This window comes from Ipomoea triloba, chromosome 6 (assembly GCF_003576645.1).
Source record: "Ipomoea triloba cultivar NCNSP0323 chromosome 6, ASM357664v1".
Lineage (NCBI taxonomy): Eukaryota > Viridiplantae > Streptophyta > Magnoliopsida > Solanales > Convolvulaceae > Ipomoea > Ipomoea triloba.
Genome location: NC_044921.1, coordinates 1,916,174 through 1,942,331, shown reverse-complemented (window position 1 = coordinate 1,942,331; position 26,158 = coordinate 1,916,174). Strand labels below are relative to the sequence as shown.

Genomic DNA, 26,158 nt, shown 5'->3' with positions numbered 1-26,158 from the left:
TTCATCCGTTTTTGGCGACACCAGAAAGAAATCCTGCGATAACCTGGTGACCGTTTGGGGCAAGCTGACCTGGGGCTATTTCATAAAATTCAGAAACTCGATCAGGAAAGGGTGAAGGGGAACTAAGTCCTACCTGCACGGACAACAGGTGAACACCAAAAAGGAGGGCCTGGGGGTCCATGATGCTAACATCATGCCCAGGATGACAATTCTAACATTCCCACACACTAGACCTTGGATATCTTCTACATCGCCAGGTTTTAGACAGCGATAGGTATTCTCGATAAGTGAACTATCTATGGGGGAATACGAGATCTGGCGCCTCTTCCTTTTACGACTAACAGAAGGGGCAGGAGGATCGAGATCTACGGTGTCTTCTTCGGAAGGAGAGGAAGACAGAGAGGAGGTGTCTTCGGGGTCATCACCATGGGCCAATGCCTCGGTGTCACCACCATAGGTCAATGTATCTTCACCATCATAAGATGAAGATTCATTGTCAGAAGACTCCGTGCACGAATTTGAATTCGAATCCATAATAGAGGAACTAACCTGGTTATTGGTAGGCACGATCACCAACCTATCAGCACAACAGAAAGAAAACGAAAACAAACAAACTTGTCAGTTCAAACAAGCATAGCCTTGACTAAAAAAAAAAAAAAAAAAAAAAAAACACGGTTACGTACCGTGACCTCGGCCAGCGCGAAGTCACGGGCCGCGTGACCGTAGCGTGACTTCGGCCAGCGCCGAGGTCATGCGACCTCGGCCCCGTGCCGAAGTCACATGCCGAGGTGGGTGCGTAAAAAAAAAAAAAAACATTGAACTTACCAGGATAGATGGAAGCAAGAATGCAATCGGTACGAAAGAAAAGAAGGGTTGATTACAAAAGAAAAAAGAAGGGTTTTATACAAAACCTAGGGTTTTGTATAAGGAAACTAATATTCCTAGTATCAATGGGATTTCCTGAAAACAATCTTGGCATATTTTTTCAAGATTTTTAAGACTTCTAAGTATGCTGTGATAGTTCGTATCTTGAATTATTATGGAGTGAACCTCGGCCAATGCCGAGGTCGAGTGCGAGGAGAAACCGGGCCCAGTGCGAAGGTGACAAAAAAAAAAAAAAAAAAAACGGCACAAAACTAGTTTGAAGTAAACGTTTTATTCCAATAAATGTCATCACGCCTATTACACTTCAAACTACTAACTCCTACTCAAGCATCTAGGTCTTCGAGGACTTGACTTGGGATACTCCACTGCAAAGGAGCTCATCATCAGGCACAAGGGACGATGGCCATACTTCTTCCACGGGAACTTGTTTCGGTTGCTTCACGGCATCCTTCTCTTCTTCCCCATCTGACGGAAGGGTTAGTGGATCCTCAACGGTATCCCCAACTTCGTGCCCCGCTCCTTCCTCTGCTTCAACTTCTCACGTCTGTCCAGCTCCATCAAACGGAATGATCGGCGCCTCTTCGTCCCGCACTTGTTTCAGCAGCACTTGCTCTCTTTGGACTCATGATGAACCAGCTGAGCTAACGTAATGAGGAGGGGTGAAAGACACAGATTCTGAGAGGGTCTTATATACATACGCGCCGGCCCATACAAGGAAACAAAATCGCAGGGGAAATTAGGAAATATTCCACAAATATGTGAAGTTTCCTTCCGGTAAAATTTCTTCCAGAATTCAACATACCAATCTTTCACAAGTTCCAAGGCCGATCCATTCAAACACCGGCTGATACTCCCTAACTACCTCAGCCTTCTCGCTAGCTAGGGAGTGGGGGGCTGGTGACAAGGTAATTGGGTACCCGACCCGGAACCGTTGTCATAACCAGACAGTTGCCGTTCAAACTACCAAGACACCTCACTCCTCGGCATCAATGCGCAACGGTCCAACTCCTCAGCATTGATGGCCAACGTTCAGCTCCTCGGCATTGATGACCGACGTTCAGCTCCTCAGCATTCAACACCTTAGGTATTGATGTCCAACGTTCAACTCTTCATCAATGCTCGTTACTGAGCTGAAAGGAATAAAAGGACTCACAACCACATAGTGAGGGGACACGACTTACTAGACAATACAGACTGAATTCACTTGTACACTGAGCTCTACGCTCAATACTGTATTCAAACATTCAAATACTCAAATAATATACCGGTAAACACATTATTACCATCACCATGTAAATTACAAAGGCACGTAGTAATTCTTGATTTGATGTTATGGTATAACTAAATTTGAATAATAATGGGAAGATTATAGAACCTGTAAGTGTGAAATCATAATTGATCTAATAATTAGGTAAAAATATTTGTATATTGTATTTGGTGTAATATTTGCTACGGCAAGCTAATTGGTTCAAAGGTTATAGATATAGGTTTGAAGTGGAATGTGTCACTTTGGTATAAGACTTTTGATATAAGAGGTGAATTTTGAAGGATAAAGTTATAGTATATATAGTATATAATATATATAATATATTATATATATATATATATATATATATTATATATATATATATATATATATATATATATATATATATATATATATATATATATATTGTCATGGGGATGGTGCCATTTGATATTTTTATCTTGAGGAGTGAGCAGTGATGTAAAAACTGACTCACTATGGGGTTTTATAACTTCCCTGTTATTTTGAGGAGTGAGCAGTGACGTAAAAGTTGTCTCACTAGGGAGCCGGAAAAACTCCCTGTTTATGAAAATTTATTTTTGAGAACTTGAAAAATTATTCATTTGGTACCCATTTCTCCTTGACATTATATATATCAAGTGTGGATGATTTTGAGAAATGCAATATGTACTATTGTAAGATTTTCTCTTTTGAAAAGAGGATATTTGAGAGATTGGAATACTCTCTTTGGAATTCTTTCTATAATGATTATTTTGAATGTTTGGGAAATTCTCTTATGGTGATTATTTTGAGGAATTAAATATCATCATTGGTGGATATTTTATGAGCTAAGGAATTCTTTTGAATATTGATGATAATGTGAAACCCTGAGGAAATGGTTATTTGGAAATGATGAGGTAAAGGATATATGGTGAATTTTGAGGAAATAGTCATTGAAGGATTGTGAATAATGGATAGGCAATCCTTTGATCCCATATAGAATTTTATAGATATTATGATATATATTTGGATGTGTGATTTCTCAAATTATATATCTAATTGGTTAAAGATAATTTGTATGTTATGAGATAAAATAATATTCTAAGGGGTTAAAATTGTTATGTGGAAATTATATGCTCCTATGTGCTATGTGCAAAAGATTTTACGGGGTGGAGTAAGTCTTACCAGCCGTCGTGTTGATACTGTTTTTCCCCTCTTTAGTTTTTGCAGGTTTGGATTGCATGGCATTGAGCATGAGAGCGAATCATTGTAATGATTTTTATACTATAGAAATCAATCATTGTATTAGTAAGAATTTTGATGGTTTTTAGTTAAGTAGTTTTAGCCTGTGCGTTTGAGTATGAGATACTTGAACGTGGCATAACGCCCCTCTTTCCTATTTATTGTAAAGCTTCCGCTATTGTAAAAGTTATTTGTAATTAAAAAGGAAAAATTTTCAGTATTTTCTTAAGTGGAAAAAGTGGGGTGTTACAGATGGATTCTCATTTCTCTCCTAGGCATGTGGTTTTCACTTAATCTGTTTCCTCTCTCTCTCTCTCTCTCTCTCTCTCTCTCTATATATATATATATATATAATTACATTCAGGTAAAAACACCCATTAAAATACAAACGTGTGGACTGTAGAGCACCGTCAGATGTTTGATTTGGATGGTTGGATTTTGTGATTGGGTCGGATGATGTCTTTTTTATGGGCGGGTGATTTTATTTTTGAAGGGGGTAATTTTGGCTTTTTACTGAAAAGAAATCTAATGCTATTCTAGGGGCAGTTCACACGCACCTGTAGTGTTAGATTTCCACCGGTTCGGTTCTCGCTTCACTCGCAGGTTGGGGTGTTTGGTTCGATATTCTCTTTGTCGTTTTCCTCGTTGTTCTCCACATACCAATGGTCGCCGGTGGGGACCGCAATCGAGCCAAGCGTCGGGGACCACCTACTAGGGGTGTCGGTCGAGGTATTTCTTTTTCAAACTTTTAGCATTTTTACGTTGTTTTTAGCGTTCTTGGATGGTGAGGTCATTTTCTTTTGAGGTTATGGGTGTTTCTTGCCATCTTAGGCTAAATCTCTAGGGGGCGGTGTGGTTGGGTTACTGGGTTTCTTGCATGGATTCGTATGGCTAGGATTTTTTTTAATCGGCTTCTGATCCTGGTTACAGTTCATTGTTTTGGTGATCAATATTGTCTTTTCCCTTAATTTTGTTAGTTTTACGGTTTTACATTGGGTTGCTGGCCATTTTTGTAAAAATCCCAATTCATCAATTTGGGTATGGGGTGGGGTGTGGTTTACGATTTTGATTAGGGATTATTTGTTGGTTCCTTTTTGTTTCGTATTTTGTATTGTATATAAATTCAGCCATATATTCTACATGATTATCAAGTTTAATCCAAATAAATGTTTTTGCCATAATTTGTTTTCCATCTAAAGATGCAATGGATGCCGCAATTGAAGTCAAATTTGTGTATTTTTTTTTAATAAGGATGTTGAAGAGAGTTGGATTTAAATTAGGGTGATGCTATACTCATATGCACCCCTAAAAAAATTTTCCTCTCATATTCATATTGCAGTGTGCTGGTTTTTTGTTTTTTTTTGTTACTTTGGTGTTTGTGGTGTTTTTGATTCTGCTGTGTGCGTTGTGGAGTTACTGTGCGTACAATGGATGTTGTATTGTTGGATTGGGTTAGTTCCCATAGGTGTGTGATTGTGAATTTGTTGTGTGCATAGTGTTGTTATTCTACCTGCGCTTAAGTAGTTCCCTTTCATATTCACATTGTTATTCTGTGTAGGGTAGGCAGGTTGCACAATCCTTTTTTGGTGTGTCTTTTCTTTTATTCTCAACTAGTTTTTCACGCGCATTGCGCGATTGGGATAATGCGCAATGTTTATTTTTAAATAAGTACTTTAAACTATATCAATGGAAGATTATATTAGAGTAGTTTTTCCCCCTACATGTTTCATGTGCTGTAAGTTGTGTGTCGTACATTCTCATGTGAAAGTATTGAACAAAATATTGATATTTATTATATTTGTAGAAGGTTAATGAGTAGTACATTTCGTTCTAGTTTAATAACTTGTTTACTTGATAGTAACAACAATAGATTTGCAGGTAGTCCGAATACTGATGTTGCAATATGTCTAGTTTTATCAATAGTTTCTACATCCATTTTGCACATGTTTATTTTGAAGTTTATATTTTTGAAATTAGTATGAATGAGTATAGTGCTTCTTTTCAATGCATTAAGTGTGTCACAATATTTTATTGCCCTACATTGACATTTTTAATAATAAGTTTTAAATCAATTTGTTGGGTTATTTGAATGTCTTCTTTGTCAACAAATCCTCCTGGTTAATATGATTGGCTTCAAACTGTTTTTTTTTTTAATTTTTTCCATGTTATTAACATAATACTTGGTAAATAAATATATAACATTATTTTTTAGTATAACTTTGATATTTAATTACAAGATAGTGTAAAAAAACAATGAACAATGTAGTGAATATAATTAATTAATAAATTTGAAAGTAATGAATTTTTGTATTGTAGAAAATATCGATAATATAACTAATGAAATTATATCTATTTTAATATTTTGATAATGAATATTTTTTTTTGAATAAAGACATTGTAGACATCGAATCATAAATTAAAGAAATGCATATTTATTAATTTTTTTTTTGTTGTAACTACTAACTTATTTAATTTCATAAAAGTAATAGAGTAGGTTACTTATTTTTGAATAATATACTCTAAGTTCAACATTATCCAAAAAAAAAAAAAAAATACTCTAAGTTCAACAATTATGCCAACTTTGAGTGGGATGAGGTTCGAACTTAAAACCTTACTTATAGAAATTGATGGGTAAGTTAAAAGTTAAACGGAATATTAACGGAAAAGATAATATTTAACGGAAAACTTAACGGATAATCATATAATTAAGGATAAATTAAGAAATCTCAAGTAAAAATATAAATCTAAACAATCTGAACCATCCATTTGATTTAATAATTTGACTATCATTTTTTCTACCCATTATAGGCCTAACTTGCTTTGGCTCTTATTAGTATAGTAGATATTGTTGCCTTTGGGGTTGTTGTGTGTGGGGTTTGGCATGGGCGTGTGCTCTCCTGTTTGGTTTGATCGTTTTTTACATTTTAAAAAACTTTGGGGGGTCGTGCTCTATGTGTTACCGATGCTCGTTTGATGTGTTTAGCATGTGTCTGCGTTTGTGAGATTTAGTGTGTGCATTATAAGGATTGACTCTGTTCAAATATTGTGCATCATATCCATTGAGGTATGCATTGGCGATATGGTTGTGTTCCTGTTTTTGCCATGCTCAATCTTCAGTTTTTTTATTTTATCGGCCTACTTTGATTGAGTACATGTGTGCATAGGTTGGTATGGGTGTGTGTTCTCTGGGTTTGAACTTTGATGGTCGGAGACATACGAGTACATCTGTGCATGGGCTGGTATGGATGTGTGCTCTCTGGGTTTGAACTTTGATGGTAAGTTATATACGAGTACGCGTGTGCATGGGCTGGTATGGGTGTGTGCTCTCTGGGTGAGTTTTGAATCGTAGTTTTTTTTTATAATAAATTCAGGGGGCCTTGCGTTGTATGTGGCTATTACATTATGTCCATTTTAATTGCTTTCTTTTATCTCGTTCATCCTCCCCATTTGGATTTTTTTTTATTATTTTTAATTTTTAATTTAAACCCTTCTTAATTTTATGTTTGTAGGAAGACATGCTATTTGAGTTTTTCCGAGTGAGTAGTCCTAAGTACTCAACGATTTGTGCTTGTGTGGATAGTAAAAGGATGCAAATGTTTTGGCGTGATTCGAAGACTAAAACTGACTGTGAGATTTATCTCATGTGTCACATTGAGACATATGTTGGCCAGAGGGTGTCTAAGTGGGAATGCGACCTTGTCAAGGGTGAAACAGCTAAGCTGCACAAGCTAATTAAGGCTTCATTACGCGAAGAAGCTAGCAATTTCAGGGTTCAATGGACATAAATCCAGTAATTTAAGCCGGGTGTACCAGTATATCAATGTTCCTCTCCCGTCTTCTTAGACTTGTGCTTCCTGTTGTGTTGTTTTGTCCATTTGTAGCTTCTCCTTTATTCGAATAACTGTTGTTATCTATCTAGGTCATGTGAGGTGATTGTGTGCACGCGCTTTACTTTATTGTTTGCCCATTTTTAATTATACGTAGGCCTAGAATGGGTTTTTTGCTTCTTTTTTTTTTTTTTTTTGTATAATGAATTTCATAATTAAGGTTTAAGATGAAATGGCTTTATAGTCTGTGTACTTTAATCCATCTTTTTCGTTCCATGTTTTTTTGTGGATTTTTTTAATGCCCATGAATATGCACACACTAATATTTTGTATAGTACTACTATGTTACTATTCCAATCATCACCATATTTTTTTAGATCACACCCCCTTCTTAAGAAAGGAGTCTTCTAAGTCTTAACAATTAATCAAGGACTCTGATGGTATTTCGGTCACCTACTTTGTCTGTGCACATGTTTCTATACCAGTGTGCACGGGGTTCTATGTGTGTGCACATACGCTCCCGAGTGTGTGCATTTACCTTCCACATCTTTTCATAACCACCCCACCCACCATATTGTAGTAACATGAATGTGCACTTGCCAGTGTACTAACTAGTCTGTGCATTTTCGCGAACACATATATTCCTAACTGCCCATATTTTGGTAACATGTATGTGCACACGCGGTTACAGTTGTGTGCTGTAACTATTGAGCCGGTTCAATATCCACATGGAGGTGTGCTCTTGGGTGTGTGCATCCATATGCATTGCAAAGTAAACAATACTTCAATAACAGTACTAGACGTTACCACCTTTAATTTCCAGTGCTGCAAATGTCATTACCAGTTTATTCACTTACTAAATTCAATAGTTAACTACCATTTCAATAGTTCTTTATTACAATTTTAAAATATATATTTTCCTTCTATCCTCTTCAAACTATGGGCTATTAATCATCAGATGCATACATTTTGTCTGCACAATTCCTGCTGTCATGCCCCACGTCGTCACATGTAGCGCACGCCCTTGCCTTTTTCTTCTTCTTCTCCGTTGCTTTCTCCTTCTTGCTCTTCAGTCTCTTCCCATGCCTTTTGTTGTTCGCCATCTTGGGAGCTTTAATGCCTATTTCTCCAGGTTTTGTTGGGCCTAATATAGCCACTCATACGAATCCACATCCTCTTTTGCAATCAGCCCTATTCCGAATGTTATCCATCTCTTATGATTATTAACCCCAGCAAGCGAGACAAATACTAGCCTATATCTGCAATGTAAACAATGACAGTTAATTTGTGCACACACTAAAACTCCAGAATGCACACAATGTGTAAACCCAGCACCCTTATAACTATTCTTTTCGCATAACAGATTCCAATTTCAGCAGTAAGATTAAATGCACTTGTCTTTAATTATTTTGTGACTCTGTTTACCTTTTTGCTATTGCTCACAGTGATATAATGCGTTTGGCACACTGACCCCAAGGTCATAAATATATTCGTTGACACCGCATATTTATATATTTAAATTTTACGTGTTTCGTTGGCAAACATATCTATGTCTTCTTGCCTTTGCGCGAATTCCGAGTTTGGCAGGGCTATGCACGGACAAAAAGCGTAGTCTACTCCTAACATACTAACACTACCTTAATTATGGGGGAAATATAATTCCAAATATAATCCATTGTTTGAGGGGTTGATTTTCCATAACTACCCTTTGGCTTTATAAATCAATTTCTTTTATGTACTTGAGCTGCCTACCTCTCGTCTGTCCAACTCATCATATCTAAGGGTCTAATTTTGTCTTTACTTTGTATTTTAATGAGGTTAATTGGATCAAGTAAAAATTAGTGCCTAGGACAAGATTCAAAACTCACCCTAATCATCGTTCTGGAATGACCATTGGTTCTAAAATATAGGGGAAAGCGTAATTGCATTTTAGTGATATTACAATCTCTACTACTAAAAGTATATCGCAAACGTTCCCTTATATAATTTTATAAGATTTTCATAAGTGAAGTCTTTTTATGGATATTTTTGGGTTAAAGGTTTCTCTTTTCCGCATTTGGTTCGTTGAAAAATATTTGAAGTGAAATGGAATTAAAATTTTATAGAAAATAAATTCTAAGAAAATGAATTCCATTGTTTGGTTGGTGAAAAAGAAATTATTGAGAATATAGATTTCATTCTTTGGTTTGATTTAGAAACGTAAGATAATGAATATAAAGATTAATATGTCTTTAAAAAATGAAGGAATAAATAGGTGTTTATGTAATTAAAAAACTTTTATAATGGTAAAATGTTCCCGTCATATTTTTTTTTTTTTTGCCAAGCTTGCGAAAAAACAAAATCTCACCCCTTTACAAAAAAATCATTTTCCAATGGAAAATGTTTTCCATCCAATCACACAACATAAAACAACATTTTCCTCCACTTTTAGAAAAACCTTTCCCATGAAAAATGTCTCCTTTTGGCGTCTTTGAACAATCATGCCCAAACTACATAATTAGTTTCAATTTGAAAGTAAAGCAAAATACTATGTAAAAACTCTAAAAATAAATTGCTCCCCATTAAAAGCTTATGGGATTGTATAATTGTAAAAATACTGACAAGTTAAAACAATTATCAACGGAATATTTCTTTTAAAATAAAATTGAATTACAATCACTTAACACACATCGGCTATTATAAAGAAAAACCTTCCATATATCAATCAAAGCTAGCAAACAGAGGTCTTTTAAACATTTTTTCACCCTTGGGAATCTCATTTCTCTACTCTATAGCAAATGTACAATCAATGAGAAAAAGCAACCTCATATAGAGTAAAAATAAACAATGTATAAAAACAAAAATAAGCATGACCAAATATTTCAAAAAACAAAAAAAGGAATCTTTGATCAGGTTACAATAAGAAAAGGTTGAAAAAGAGTACTGCATACAGAAGGTGTCACTGTCACATGCTCCCAGCTCTGCCAGAAGGACCTTTTGCGGGTTTAAATTTGGATATGTCAACAAGGTCTCCAAATAGTTTGTCTTCTGGCTTTGAGGGTTTCCCAGATGGCACATACGACGGAGTAGAAAGTTGATAGGACGAACTCTTAAGGACGCCATCATCCCTGACAGATAACCCGGACATTCTTTGTTCAAGGAACTGACTATTTTGTTGCTGACCATAACCATAGCCATATCCATACCCAGTCATTTGGTTGCTATACATTTGCTGTGGATACATATAAGCCATTTGGCCAGATGGCATTTGTTGTGGAAACATACCCATTGATTGCCCACCTTGAATTGGCTGAGGATGAAAACCTGCCATCTGATTGCTTTGCATACCGTGGCTATTCATGACAGGATTGGCACCAGTCATGGGCTGAGCATACATACCACCAACTTGCTCTTTGCCATAAGATTGGAAACCATAAGCATTTTGCATTGGTACAGTAGGTTGTAGACTACTGCCCAACTGAGTATTTTGTATTGTTGGACTACCTCCCAACTGATTGTTTTGCATTTGTAATGCTTGTGGACTACTACCAACAAATTGATTGTTTTGCGTTGGTAGAGCATGAGGACTACCTCCAAAAGCCTGATTATTTTGAACTGTTTGTGTAAGTGGACTGCCACTCATTTCACCGTCATTCGTTGCCTCCGCTTCCCAGGGAGGAGGGGGGAGTGCACCAGTCGTTTCAGCACCTGCCCAGGAATTGAGCAGCATTTTAAAGATTAGACAGGGACGCAAAATGCTTAAATAGATGGATTTCAAGAACTGCCTATTGAATGGAACCATTAAAACATAAAAAGAAGTGCACCATAAACTGGAGATGGCTGCTGTGGCTGTGGCTGCGGCTGCGGCTGCGGCTGCTGGGTCATCTGGCCATTCCAAGCAGCATTAGACCCTTGCAGGTATGGAGACTGTTCTTGTTGCGGTAACATTGTTCCAGATGCAGTTCCATTAGTGTAAAAAGATTGCTGTGGGGATTGAAAGTTCTGTTGCTGAGGAAATTGAGAGGATGAGGGGTGTGTTTGGCCAACTGTATATGTAGACTGAGGATTAGAGGTTTCTGAAAACATATCCACAAGAACAAGGGCATTCTGTTGAGGAACTTGATTAGCAGGCTGAGCTTCTACCACACCAACGGGAACAAGTGCTAATGAATTCTCTGCTGCGGGTGAACCAAAGTCATCTCCACTCAAAAGATCCATCTTAGGACCAGATTTTGTCGGAGTTATAGATTGACCATTAGCTGATGGAGGAGCAGGAAGTAGCAACTGTGCCCCCAAACTAGCACTTGATGTAGAACTGTAAAAAAGATGGAAATCAAAAATCATTAAGTAATCAACTTAGAGGGCAAGGAATTTGCAAAAGAATTTTTTGTTGGTGTTAAGGTTCTGAGGGAATACAAATTAATATTCAATATTCACAAAGCAACTTTCACAGAAGCAAATTTCTGTAATTATCCAACAATAAAGACAATGGCTAAAGATAACTTATTTACCCTTGGTCAGTCTGCTTGTTGTCTCCAGTATCAATAAGAGGAGCATCAACATTCAGGAGCCCTTTAGCAGGTTCAGGTTGTTTTAATTTATCTGCTTGAGCAGGAGAAGCTCCGGATGCAATGGCTTCATGTTTGGCAAGGACACGTTGCAAGTCATCATTTAGTGTTAGTCCTTGACATAAAAGCGATTCATCCCTGCATGAAGTAAATTTAAGTCACAAAGGAATTTGCTGGTCAGTAGCACAGTTTGAGAACAAATCAGAAGACAGAAAGCAAGGACAACTTGCAGTGGAGACTGCTATATTATTTAATGACAATGTGAGATAAAAGGACTTTATCAATATCTGTTCCTTTTAGCCAAAGACAACCTCACAGGTATAATTGTAGTGGAGATGGCTACTTATTTAATTACTTTTATGGAAACGTTCTACCCTGCTGGAACAGTAACTATAATTAATTAAGATTTTGAGTGTGAATAACTAGGAAAGAAAATGAACGACGACCACAAAGAGACTTTCATCATGGCTTCCCACCGACTCCTTTACTGATAATTACTGCACACATAGATGCAACTAAAATCCAGATTAAAAATTTTTCAAATCCTAGAAAACTTCAGATGTAAGTTAATAGTTATCTCAACTGTGAGCAACATAGAACTTTACAAAATGGCACATTATTGACAATAAATTTTCTTTTTCTACTCCACAAAAAAAAAATAATCAAAATTAAAAATTTAGCAATCAATTCATGATATTAAGAAATGATGTATTGAAAGTGATTAAGTTATGTGGAGCCTTACGAAGTTGAGTTTACAAGGTGAACAACTCTTTGCTTGTATGTACGACATTGTTCCACCAGATCAACAATAACCTCTTGCTTGAGCCCCTGTCAATCAAGAATGTTCAAGATGCAGAGATAAGTTCTTTTACTTCTTTCAGTGTAAAAACAGAGGCAATATTTGTAGAAACCAATCAAGTTGGAAAACATCCCATTAGTGGAGAACTGGAATAAGTTCAATTACAGATGCTCAGCACCCAACTATGAGCATTATAGCCAATTGCTAATCTGACATAAACTACTTCATGATGATAATATCAGAAATAGCTGACTTTATGAAAGCAGAGGCAGCACATCAGCACCAGTGTTAAACCAGACCCTCTATAATAGTAACATTAATAAGAATAATACCTCTTTGTTACCGGGATCTAGTGCATTAAGCATTTCTGCAAGAACATCCATGATACCACGTGCATTCTGGATTTCTGACAAGCTAGCAACACAAAGTGAAAATGTAAGAAATAAAACAAATAAATTACTATCGACGTCATAACATCTAGTGAAAAAGGATTTTTGGCTGGGTAATAGAGTCCTTAGTTGAAACTCACAGCAAAAGGGGGAGAATTCTTTTCATTGTAACACTCTAACACCTCCCACCCAAAAAAAAAAAAAAAAAACAGCCCAACAACCAAAACACAAGGGATTACGATGTTCTGTATAATTGGTTACCTTCTAGAAGCAAAATAAGACAGTGAAAAGGGGAAAGGGGGAGAAAATTAAAATCTACTCCAGCGGTCCAGCCCAAATGAACTGTAGAAAATTGAAATCAATCCACAGGAAAGTAAGCAGCCTACATAATGAACTGAAAGCTACCTCAAAGTTGGAAATTCAGCCTCTGTTGAAGTCTCAGCTGCATCTTCTCTAGATTCAGGGTTACGAACATTTTGAGGATAAGAAGCCAAAGGATGGGATTGTGGTGGAGTGAAAACAGGTGCAGACCTCTCAGACCTCTGAGGAAACACTGCTCCCATTCGCTGAAAGGTTAAGCAAAGTTGTCAAAGTACATTTATATAAATTCTATGCATTTATTTTCAAATGTAAACTCATGTATCATATAGTAGCAGGTGTGAGAAGATAGTTCTCTGTGCAACTTACCAACAACTCCTGGTACGCAGCAAAATATTGGGGATGCCTGGCTCTTGCTCCTCCAAAAGCTTCTTGCCATGTATCTATTAAGGACAATATCTTTTCTTTGACATGAAAGTCAGGCTACAATTGCAAAATGGTATATTAGTATTGTTGTTTTTAAACTTTTGTTAAGCTATTAGTAATACTAAATTGTCAACTAAGAAAGACCAGAATATTGAGTACAAAATATAACCTTCTTCTTCACAATTTTCACCATCTCATGAAGAACATCTTTTTCTGCTACATGCATATGGACAATGTCTCCACAATTCTTCACAATTGTCTCCAGAAGCTAGAAAATTGTAAAACAAGCTAATCAAAATCAAAACAAAAGAAAATTCCAGATTTTTAAAGCAAACTGATAGGCCATAGGGGAGACTTACCAAAAAGAATAGGGTACATGTTTTAGAATTTTTTTAATTACAGTTCATCACAAATTACATAAAGAATATGTTTTTTTAAATGGTTCTTATAACATTATGAGATTTTTAAATGGTTCTTATAACATTATGAGACATGCATGAAACTGCAGCCTTTTTTAAGGCCACAGTAATCAAGTCGTTGGCAATTATGGTCCATCCACAGACTGAAAGTAGCTCAATTTATATCTGAATCAAATCACATCAAACTCATATTCTTGAAAAAGGCCACAAAGCTCAAGATTTATCCTAGAGAAGCCTACTCTATTTGCTGTACAAAAGCAAAATAAAGAAAATAAAAAAGTTGACATCAGATTCACATACATATCAGAAATTTAAAATGAACTGTGGAAAATATATATAATTCAATAAATCCTATATCTATTTATGTCACCAAACTTTCACCAGATTCATCATACACTATTTACATCCCTATAGGCAAAAGCCAGAATTACATCCATAATAAAAATAATAATGCACCAGATCAGTTTTCAAGTAGATAAGTTCAGAAGCAAAACATGCTTGGTTTAAAGTGATCATTAAAAACTTTCAGTAGTTGAAAGGGGTAAATTGGGTAAAAAAATCTGTTTAAAAAAAAATTAATAAAGAGAGAACTACAATTTGCATAAAGTTGCTCACACTTACAGTTAATGCAAGAAGCTGAACTTTTGAATTCTTACTGCCAAGTCGTTTCTTAATGCCTTTCACAATATCCTTTGCTTGCCTGGTAAGTGGGCATCAAGCCAAACAATGATAACGAATGCAACCAACTGGTTAAATAACAAATTAATCAACTACCAAATCTAGACAACTCTCACCCCCATCAAATCCAGAAAAGAAGAGCAAAAACACAAGGTAAGGAATATATCAATGCCACTGCACAAAATCCATGTAGAGAAAGTAGGAAAATTTTACCTATCCAGCATTCTTGCAGTTTCATTCAGAACCATCTAGTTTCAGATATAATAGATTAATTAATAGTTGAAGTCCCTATATGTTTGAGAGACAGTTTTACTCTTCACAAAAATTATTTATTGTCATCTATAAGCAAAATACTAATACTAATCCTATTAATCATATCATAAATTTTCAGATTGTGTGACTTCTGTGAAAATAGTTGCTGCTACCAATGAATCTTATATTAATTGTATGTAATATTAGTCTCTGTTTTTCCAGATTACATATATTATTTGAAAATAGCTGGTGCGGTGGTGCCAACTTGTGAGGTATTCTTCAATTTTCATAAAATTGAATTATGTGACTAAAACATGGAAAATAGACTTACTCTGCCAAGACCAAACTATTTGCCTTTTGAGCAGAAGAACAACAAATGGATTTTATTTTATTTTATAATTTTTCTGGGTTGAGAAGTATGAATTTACCAATCCAAAAAAAGATTGATAAATGTTACACACATCTTATAAAGAATCAATGCCCTCTCTTACAGTTCATGGAACATTCTATAGTGTAAACCCTAAAACCTCCAGGACAAGTTAGCCAGGAACCAATTCCAATCTCCCAGAATCAGTTTTCAAGGAAGAACCTATCCAGCTCCGAGAAATGAACATGACAAAGAACCTCAATCTTACCAGAAAACAGAAAATATCCTGCTCTGGGATCAAGCTTCTTTGCTAATGAAGTATAGAAAATGAGCAAACTATTTGTACCAACTACCAAGCTACCCTCCACCAGAAGACCACATTCAACTCCAAAATTCATTCAACATATTACTAGTCCTTTCAATTCCACTAGCACTAAAATATTCAAAAGTTAAAATCTTCATTTCAAACTACTCGGATTCAACAAACTAAATGTCAAAATTTACAAGCTAATCCCAATATCTACCTACACGCGGCAATGAAAATAAAGTTGAAAAACCACAGACACGAGAGAAAGATGGGTGCATACGCTGGGTCGTGATTGCAAATGTCACAGATCTCGATGTTCATGGCCCAATCGGGGCCGATGAGCATGTCGCTCGTCGCTCTCTCAACCATGGAATTCACCATCTTCGAAACCCTAGAAAAGTCGCCCTCGGAGATCAACCAAACTCTCTTGTCACCGCCTAACTGCTCCGGCGAGATCACGGCGGAAATAACCAAATCGTCAAACCAATAATTTAATAATAATCGAATCGAGTTCTCTCTCTAGTGCGGGTGTGCGTGTGATCGCACAGAGAAATTCTTGCTTTTCTGTTACCGTGATGGTGATGATTATTTTGTTTTTTTATTGGATGGATGGAATTTCTTATTTTTTCCGAAATAAGCCCCATTAATATATTTTTCTTCGGCAACCAATCATCTGAGAACACGTATATCCATATGTCTTATTCAGGTGGACTTCCGTCTATGCCGTTCGTTTGGCCGACTATTTCATCGGACGGTCGGCGCGATATTTCATTTTTAAAAAGGTGAGGAAAAAAAGTGTGGGTTGCTGACGTCACCCTTGAATTTGCAGCTTCTCGAATCTAAAGAAAAGTATAAAATTGCGGACATGGCAGAGGCTTGGGCTATTCTCCTTGGACTCAAAGTCCATGGTAAAGAGGTTGTCGCAAGGTGATCATTCAAAGTGATGCTGCCAATGTTGTTAATTGGATCAATGATCTTAATTATAATTTTGATGGTGGTGGTCCCCTCTCCAATCTTATTAACGAATGTCGGACGTGGATGAGGAGGAGGTGGAATACGATGTGCTGCCATGTTCTTCGGGAACAAAATCAGGTTGCCGATAGGCTCGCTAGGAACTGTGGCAATGGGTTTGATATCTCGATGTTGTCCTCTTGCCCTCCTGGAGCTATTGCTACGTGTGTTAGGAGAGATGCGGTCAGTGTGCCAAGTGCTCGCGGAGATTAATCTTCTATGTTTTTTTCTATTTGGGACTTCGCCCTTCCTTCTCTTCCAAAAAAAAAAAAAAGAAAAGTAGAAAACTATCCTTAAAATTCCATAGAGATTTTCAAATTATATTTAGTAATAAGGTTCCAATTGGCCACTGAACGTAACTTGAAAATGCAATTAAGTCACTGAATGAAAATAAAATGCAATTAAGTCACTGAACACTCCAAATATATGTAATTTCACCAGATAGCAGGTTACCTGCATATGTGGATGGTGAATTAACATTTTTTTTAAAAAAATTTAATAATAATAATGTTAAAAATAAAAAAAATTAAATGCATGCTTCCTTGTTTAAAAAAGTTAATTAAAAAATTAAAAATACATGCCTGCTTGTTTGTTTTTTTTTTTTTAAATTAAATTTTTAAATTTTTTATTTATTTTATTTCTATTTTTAAAGTTTAGTATTAAAAAATATTTAAAAATTTAATTAATAAAATAGAAATAAAAAATATATAAAAATTTAAAAGAAAAATAGAAATAAAAAATATACAAAAATTTAAAAATACTAAACTTTAAAAATAAAAATAAAAATAATAAAAAATTTAAAAATTTAATTAAAAAAGTAACAAACAAGCAGGCATTGTATTTTTATTTTTTTTAATTAATTTTTTTAACAAGGAAGCATGCATTTTATTTTGTATTTTTAACATTATTATTATTATTAAAAAATTATTTTAAAATGCCAATTCACCATCCACATAAGCAGGTAACCTAGTGAAATGAAAGGTAACCTACTATTTGGTGAAATTGCATGTATTTGGAGTGTTTAGTGGCATAATTGCACTTTATTTTCGTTCAGTAGCCTAATTGCATTTTCAGGTTATGTTCAGTGGCCAATTTGAACCTTATTGCAATTATTTATTTAGTAGTTCAACTTTTCTTTTTACGAATTTAGAAATTAATTTTACCAAAAAATTATTTTACTTTTAATTTGCTGGTTAGTTATATTTTTAATTTTAATCTTTAGTTTAGATTTATTTTGCTTTTAATTTTAAATTTCAAAAAAAAATATTTTACCTTTAATTCAAAATATTTAATAATTCTGTATGTAAATGAGTAAAGTTTAATCAAACTTTCACAAAAATAGGTCATATTATTAGTATTTATAATTACAAGCGGATTTGTTTAAAAGTTGAAAAATGAAAGTGAATTTGATTAAAATTGTGAGTTTAGTAATTTTTTTTATCTTTTTTTTGAAAAACAACACAAGATGTATTACGAATGTAGCAAGTCAACAATATAAAGAGGAGGATAGGACTCCCAATTCCCCGAGACAGCTTGGGAACCCGAAGCTCTAGCAAGGACATGAGCCACAGTGTTCGTTGACCTACAAACATCAAAATGTCTCTAGAAGAATTAATAATTTGTTTGCATTGATCAGTAGTGAAGCCTAAGTAAGAGGGATTTTGAATGGTGCGATTGAGAGCAAAGCAGGCAACTAGGCTATCAAATTCAAGGATGACATGCTTAACATTCCTTGCCTTGTGCTAGGAGAGGGCTTCCTAGACAGCCATGGCTTTAGCGAGAGTAGGATCAAAACCATACTGTGTTTCCCTATTAAGTACAGCAATAGAAACACCATTATAGTCCTGAATAACAGCACAAAATCCTGTGCACCCCTTGTCACGAAAAATAACTGCATCCACATTATATTTTAGGTACCTAGCAAGAAAAATAATTGCATTACATTTTAGGTGCCTAGCATCCACATTACATTTTAGTGAAATCAACACTCCAAAACTTATCATTCTGCACCCTATTATTTATGGTTTTCTAGATCACCCATAAGCTTGCAGCAAAGTTCAAAGCTCAATCGGTAAGTTAAACTATCACTCAGAGCTTAGGTAGCAAACTCCAACAAGGATTACAACTATTTCGCGGCGGGGCAATAATGGTTAGATCCCAAATATGTGAGGCAAAACTACATGACATAAAGAGGTAGGTGAGAGTTTCAAGGGTGTTAGGAACAAGTTCATTGGGTTAATTTTGATGATACCAAATAGTTTATGAAATTTAGGTCCCTAAATTATTTTTCATTTCTAGATAGCTAGACTTAGGAAATTCTTCGTGTAAATCTGAAATATCAATTTTTAGAATGAACTTTACTAAACAATGCCGGAAAGTAAACCAACTTTGAAAAGTAGCCTTAGGATAGTTAAGTCTCAGAAGGTTGTAACAATAACTTCCAACAAGTCATTCTTCAAGAAGTTAAGGATCCGGAAAGCTAAAGACTTGAAGAACGGAAGTTAAAAGGTCGAAAAGTGGAAGGACTAACATTGACCGTAAAGTAAGGGACCAGAAAGTAAAACTAAATGAATAGTTAGTTACTTTTGAGAGGTAAAGGATTGACTTTTAGAGAAATCAAATCCAAAAGGTTGTTGAGGTTTTATACAAAATGTCAACTCTGATAAGTAAAGGGTTACCTTTTGGATTAACTATTCAGACATTCCTTGAATGAATAGCAAAAAATCTCAAAAGTCAGGAGATGGAAGAAGAATGTTACCAAGGTTCAATAAGTCCTAGGTACACTTCCAAGGAAGATTTCCTTAAAAATCCAAGACAAAATGTGTATAACAAAAAGCAAGGAGCAAGCGCAAAAAGTAAAGCAACAGCTAGAAATCTTAGCTAAAGCAACCTAGCAATTATCCATTTGTCAATGCACATTGGGTAATAGACGTTCGAATTTGTTTCCCTCCAACGAACAAATTCAAATGTGTCTATAAATACCTCCATGCAAGTCAAAGAAGGTGCTAGTCTTTTGAAAACAAATATATACAAGTGCAAATTGAGCAAGCTTATAAGCAATTTAAGTGAGCAGTAAGAGAGTTCAAGCTTCAAAGCAATATCCAGATTTAAACTTTGGCGAGCAACAAGAAGAAATCTCAAGCCAAGTCATCTAGTTAGAGAAGCGAACAAATTTGTGTTCAAACTAACATCCTCTACTGGATAGTAAAATGAGTCAGAGTAACAAAAAGTATAATCTTGTGAAAAAACTTGAGACTTGAGGTTGGCTTTGTGATCAAGACTTAAGTGCTCGTTTATTGTACTAAAGTATCATAGTGCAATCCTCCTAGGAGTTTTAGGGGAAGAGTGGAGTAGGCTAGGTTTTGGTCGAACCACTATAAAATTCTCTCTCTACTCTTTACATTTTGCACTTACATTCTAGCATTATCGAACCAAACCTAAAAGTTTTAAAAGAAAATAACACACGCCTAATCTAAAAAGGGATAACAAATTTTTGTTGCGTTTATCTTTGATAAAATTTATTTGACGTTAACTTCTCCTTCAAGTTTACTTGAACTAAGGGTTTTCAAAAAATAAAAGTTTTAAAAATTTATACAAGTCTATTCACCCTTTCCCATCTAGACTTCCAAACTCCTTGGGACCAACAAGGACTTGCAAACAAAGTGGACAAAACTCATCAACAGACACTCTTTACATTCACAGAAGCATGCAAACGAGAAGGATGCAACTAACACACCTCCATAAAAAGTTTTGAAGCTTAGGCATGATCTCTAAAGACAACAATTTCTTATAGTCAATAAAGGCGCTAGCAGGTCCCGTATCAATAGTCAGCTATACAGACGTCGTATACCCTTCGTTAACAATGTAGATACCACATGTGTTTTCCCTCCAACACCAAGTGTTTTTTAACTCAAGGCAAATGGGAGTGTTGTAGATTCTAGATACGTCTTCGAAGAAGAAAAGGTCATTAAGAAACTCTAGATCCCACTTCTTGTTACCATCCATACGAGAGGCAACCTTCGCATCCTTTGAGTGTTCATAATGTTCCATGGAAGCCTCTTATTCTTTGTAGTGAGCCAAAGCCAATCCCATACATTAGTAAACTCTTCGTTGCCTATATGTCGAGAGATACATCTTCTAAAGAACTCTTGTCACACTAAAATATTGTGCCAAATGTAGCTAGGATTGGCACCAAGATTAGCTTCCAAAGAGGAGCAGCGAAGGAAGTGCCTTGCCTTGAAGACACGCGCAACTAGGGAGTTGGGAGAAGTGATGAGACACCACCCTAGTTTCGTGATAAGTGCCTAATTATTAATAGATTCACCTTACATTTAAGCTTATTTTGCTTGCCATTTGTTATAATTTTTCCCAAACTGTTCTTCATTTGATTCATTTGTGTGTTTAGGCGTAATTATTGATGATTTAGATGAATTGAGTGATTTTTAGAGCATTTTAGATGCATGTAGAGTCAATGAGAGCCAATGAGAAGCTAAGGAGGTGGATGCACACCTCTTGGAGAGCTAAATAATGGTTTTTTCTATGGTTTTGATCACATGAGAAAATCAAGACAAAAGTGGAGCTAAAGATTAAGGAATTGCAATTCTTGCACAAGGTGTCCAGTACATAGTGTTTCAACCATATCTTAGTATAAGAATGTCCAAATCAAGGGATTCTTGCGCCATTGGAAAGCCAACTCAATGTTTTACACTTTTCATGAAGATTGAAGATCATAAAGGCTAATTCAAATGTTTTAGGGTGAAAATTTTCTTAGAAGTCAAATAAGTTGCACAAAAATTCTATCTGGTATGCATGAGCACATGCATGGTCCTGCCTATGCCCATGCCTACATTTTAGTGTGTATTCTTTTCTAAGCACGGGCTTGGTTGTGGTTGTGTCCATGCCCGTGCCTACCTTGCTCTGTTTGTAGTTATTAGTTAAGCTTGTTTTCAGTCATTTTTACTCGGTTCCGATCCATATTAGAACCCTAGCAGATTTCTTTCATCTCCTTTCATATTTTATAGTTGGATTAGGCTTATATTTAGGTTCTATAAGATTTTGGAAGCTTGTAATCTTGGATTTGAAGCTTGGATTCCAACATTTTAAGATTGTTTTTTCTATTTTAGTAGATAAGCTTATACTTCTTTCTATCTATTTCCTTTATGATATTTATGCTTTATTCTTGTGTTTTTATGATGTTTATGTTTAATATGTGATAAGTGCCAAAGATGCTTCATTTTATGGGGTTTTTTTTAGACATTCTATGCCCTAATTGTGTCCTTTTGAGCTATTGTGTGGTTATAATTGCTTAATTTGCATAGAAAGATAGGGACTAATTGTGGGTGCATTTGTACATTTTAGGGAAATGGAGCTTTATTAAGGGCATTTTGGTCATTATGGAGCTAAGATTGGATAAGAGTTCAAGATACCATGTAGTACGAGCTTAGTACACTCGTACGTAGGTAGTACGGGCTAACGGGTGTAAGCAAAAAGTTCTATGTTTGGTAGTACGCTCGTATTGAGGAATAAAATGTGACAGGGTAATTGGGTACCCGACCCGGAACCATTGGCGAGACCCGGCCAAGACAGTTGCCGGTCAAACTACCCAAGACACCTCACTCCTCAGCATCAATGCGCAACGGTCCAACTCTTCAGCATTGACAGCATTGATGACCAACGTTCAGCTCCTCAGCATTGATAGCATTGATGACCAACGTTCAGCAGCCTTAATGCTCCGTTACTGAGCTGAAAGAGATAAAAAGACTCACGACCACGTAGTGAGGGACGGACACTTTTTACTAGACAAAAACGACACTGAACTCATCTTGTGACACTTTTTACTAGACAAAAACGACACTGAACTCATCTTGTACATTGAGCCCTGCTCTCAACACTGTACTCAAATACTTGATAACACTCAATAATACTCAAATAATATACCGGTAACACATTATTACCGTCATTGGTGCTTTCATTGAGAACCGAGATCAAATCTCAGGCAAAATTCACAAAATCACAAACCACTCAGTTCATCTCATCGGTAACAATGGCACAATCTGGATCCAGCAGCTCGCATACTCCTCGTCAGGTGAACAAGGGTCACCCCTTGGGTGATCTTCGTGAGCAGCTCAACAGTAACCCTGGGGGAGATCGTCTTCTTCGTGAGCAGCTCAACAGTAACCCTGGGGGAGATCGTCTCGAGGGTGACCTTCGCGGCCAAATCAACAACAACCATGATGGGGGTTGCGCTCCCTTACCACGTAGTGAGGGACTGACACTTTTTACTAGACAAAAACGACACTGAACTCATCTTGTACATTGAGCCCTGCTCTCAACACTGTACTCAAATACTTGATAACACTCAATAATACTCAAATAATATACCGGTAACACATTATTACCGTCATTGGTGCTTTCATTGAGAGCCGAGATCAAATCTCAGGCAAAATTCACAAAATCACAAACCACTCAGTTCATCTCATCGGTAACAATGGCACAATCTGGATCCAGCAGCTCGCATACTCCTCGTCAGGTGAACAAGGGTCACCCCTTGGGTGATCTTCGTGAGCAGCTCAACAGTAACCCTGGGGGAGATCGTCTCGAGGGTGACCTTCGCGGCCAAATCAACAACAACCATGATGGGGGTTGCGCTCCCCTCCCAGTGAATACTGCTCCCATCCAAGCCATGGACTTCCAAGCGGCAGCGCAGGTCATCCAACAGGTGGCGGCAACGATGGCCCAACTAGTAGTAGGAATGCAAGGCCAGGCCCCACCACCGCCACCGCCTCATCCAGAGGTGGAGGTGCGATCTCACGGCGATCCTCAGCCGATGGGTCTTGAGCAACTCCCGGCGGCTTCCAGATCTGTCCGAGAAGGGATGGGCGAATCTGGTGGACTGGCTCTGCGCCACTCCACTAGACGCAGATCCCCACAGGACAACTTGGTTGAAAAACTCCAGAGGCAGATAGACGACTTAGAGAGGAAAGTAGAGGCAAGAGAGCATTCACCAGAGCTGGAGGTAAGGATGGCTGCTCCATTCTCTTCGGACATAATGGAGGTACTCCTCCCAAAAGATTTTCGACTACCCACAATCAAAGCCTACACTGGCACTTCTGAACCGCGTACCCATATGACACGGTACAAAGCAGCCATGGTAATGATTGGGGCAAGTGATGCCATCATGTGCAGAGCGTTCTTGTCCACTTTGGACGGAACGGCTCAAGATTGGTTTAACACAATCCCGGACGGATCAATTCAAACTTTTGCAGAGCTATCCAAGAGTTTCTTGTCCTATTTCTCAAGAAGTATACAACATAAGAAACCATTCTCGCATCTCGGCGGGGTAAAGCAGGATAAGGGGGAAAGCCTGCGAGACTTCTTAAGTAGATGGAAAAAAGAAGTCAACAACGTATATGACTTCGATTCAAAGGCAGTGATTCTCATCTTCATCCAAGCACTAAGGTCAGGCGATTTCCACAAACAACTGAACGCCCACCACCCGCGCTCTTATGAAGAACTCATGAGAACGGCCAACCGGTACGCAGACGCAAAAGAGGCTGACAGGAGAAAGAAGGATGAGGAAAAAGGACGAAAGAGTGAGCGACCTGATAAAGTTGGTCCGTCCAGCCAGGCACCACGACCAAACCAACCACCCTCAACGAAGGAAAGAGATGAGCGACCTCGTCTCGCCCCACCGCGGCACTTAACACCGCTTACTCACCCGGTTAGCATGATTCTAAGTCACGCTGAGGAAATGGGAATGGTGCATTTTCCCTCAGAGTGTCCAGGACAGTACCAGCATCAACAAAGCCTACCCCACAATGTGTGGCGAAAGGAAGAAGATCCTGAGCCTTCAGCTTCCAACACCAAGAAGAGGAGGTGCGACCTGGGCGAGGAAGCAAGAAATAGTGAGCTAGAGGAAAAGTCCGCGCAAAGCAAAAAACATGTAATTCGCTGATTGTCCGTCAAAAAATCTCCAATTTGGCCGAGGTCAGTCGTCGGCCAATCTCGCGCTAAAAAAAAAAAGAAAAATATATATATATATATATATATATATATATATATATATATATATATATAATTGGCTGAGGTCAGTCCTCGGCCAACACTTGGTCGAGGCCTGACCTCGGCCAACACTTGGTTTGAAGTCGGCCACCTCATCAAGTGGCGCTGCTCCTCAAGCAGCGTCAAGCGCTGCGTCACCTCCTCAAGTGGCGCTGCTCCTCAAGCAACGTCACCTCATCTAGTGCATCCGCCCTCTTCAAGTGGCGTTGCTCCTCAAGCAGCATCACCTCGTCGAGTGGTGATGCTCCTCAAGCAGCGTCACCTCCTCAAGCAGTGTCACCTCATCAAGTGGCGCTGCTCCTCAAGCAGCGTCATCTCATCAAGTGGCACTGCTCCTCAAGCAACGTCACCTTTTCACGTGGCGTCACCTCATCAAGCGGGCGTCACCTCATCAAATGGCGCTGCTCCTCAAGCAGCGTCAACTCATCAAGTAGCGCAGCTCCTCAAGTAGCATCACCACCTCGAACAGCATCACCACCTCTAGCAGCGTCACCTGCTCGAGCGGCGCCACCACCTCGAGCAGAGTCACCACCTCGAGTAGCATCACCTCTTCGAGCGGTGAGTGGTGTCACCTCCTCGAGCAACTTCACCTCCTCAAGTGGCGTCACCTCCCCGAGCAGCGTCACCAATAAATACGCCGAGGTCATCACCTCGGCCAATTTGGGCAGATGTCGTCACCTCGGCCAATTTGGGCCGATGTCGTCACCTCGGCCAATTTTTGCCGAGGTCATCACCTCGGCTAAATTTCGCCGAGGTCATCACCTCGACCATGGTCGAGGCCCCGTGCCTCGGCCACTGTGACTGAGGTCCTGCACCTCGGCCACAATGATAACAAATAAAATAACTCTATTCCCTTATGGCCGGCACGAGATCCGATCTCGCTAGCTACCTGACGGGAGAGTGTTTTCCTAGGTCAAGCCAGATGCTTGATTTCAAAAAACACCACACTCTAGTCCCTTAGGGCTGACACGAGATCCGATCTCGCTAGCTATCTGACGGGAGAGCTGACCTTTGACCGAGCCTACGGCTGGTCGAAGTGAACTTACGCACAGAGCGACAAAAAAAAAAAAAAAAGTGACCTCGGCGCTGGCCAGGGTCGTGACCTCGGCCCAACGCTGAGGTCGTGACCTCGGCCACCGAGGTCCTAGACGTGACCTCGACCACCATGGTCCTAGACGTGACCTCGGCCACCGAGGTCCTAGACGTGACCTCGGCCACCGAGGTCCTAGACGTGACCTCGGCCACCGAGGTCACGCCTCGGCACGGAGACCTGGCCTCGTGTCGAGGACGCAACGTAAAAAAAAAAAAAAAAATTCCATCCAATAAAGTTTCCTTCTAGAATCCAACATACCAAATTTTCAGCACAAGTGCCAAGCTATTACTC

The 26,158-nt window shown here is 37.9% G+C and overlaps 1 protein-coding gene across 2 annotated transcripts; it reads right to left on the bottom strand.

Moving 5' to 3' along the window:
• Positions 1–9,874: 9,874 nt before the first annotated feature.
• LOC116022322 (TOM1-like protein 9) lies at positions 9,875–16,297 on the bottom strand. 2 transcript variants are annotated; one of them, XM_031262974.1, is made up of 10 exons: positions 15,983–16,297; positions 14,720–14,844; positions 13,849–13,947; positions 13,623–13,736; positions 13,341–13,501; positions 12,879–12,960; positions 12,490–12,575; positions 11,691–11,885; positions 11,004–11,494; positions 9,875–10,887 (listed from the first exon to the last, which is right to left on the bottom strand). In XM_031262974.1, the coding sequence occupies exons 3-10, from the start codon at positions 13,903–13,905 to the stop codon at positions 10,145–10,147; spliced, it is 1,929 nt and encodes a 642-aa protein (XP_031118834.1). In that variant the 5' UTR covers positions 13,906–13,947; positions 14,720–14,844; positions 15,983–16,297; the 3' UTR covers positions 9,875–10,144. The 2 variants fall into 2 exon arrangements, with proteins under 2 accessions (XP_031118834.1, XP_031118833.1); XM_031262973.1 differs by having other exon boundaries at positions 14,720–14,798.
• Between the last annotated feature and the right edge of the window lie 9,861 nt (positions 16,298–26,158).

What these genes read in the sequence shown, in the direction of transcription:
- LOC116022322 (XM_031262973.1), bottom strand. Translation starts at nt 16,083, where the DNA reads ATGGTGAATTCCATGGTTGAGAGAGCGACGAGCGACATGCTCATCGGC. An exon ending in TGAAAATTGTGAAGAAGAAG is followed by an intron (nt 13,737 to 13,848) that starts GTTATATTTTGT and finishes TTGCAATTGTAG; the next exon opens with CCTGACTTTCATGTCAAAGA. An exon ending in CACCTTGTAAACTCAACTTC is followed by an intron (nt 11,886 to 12,489) that starts GTAAGGCTCCAC and finishes TACTTCATGCAG; the next exon opens with GGATGAATCGCTTTTATGTC.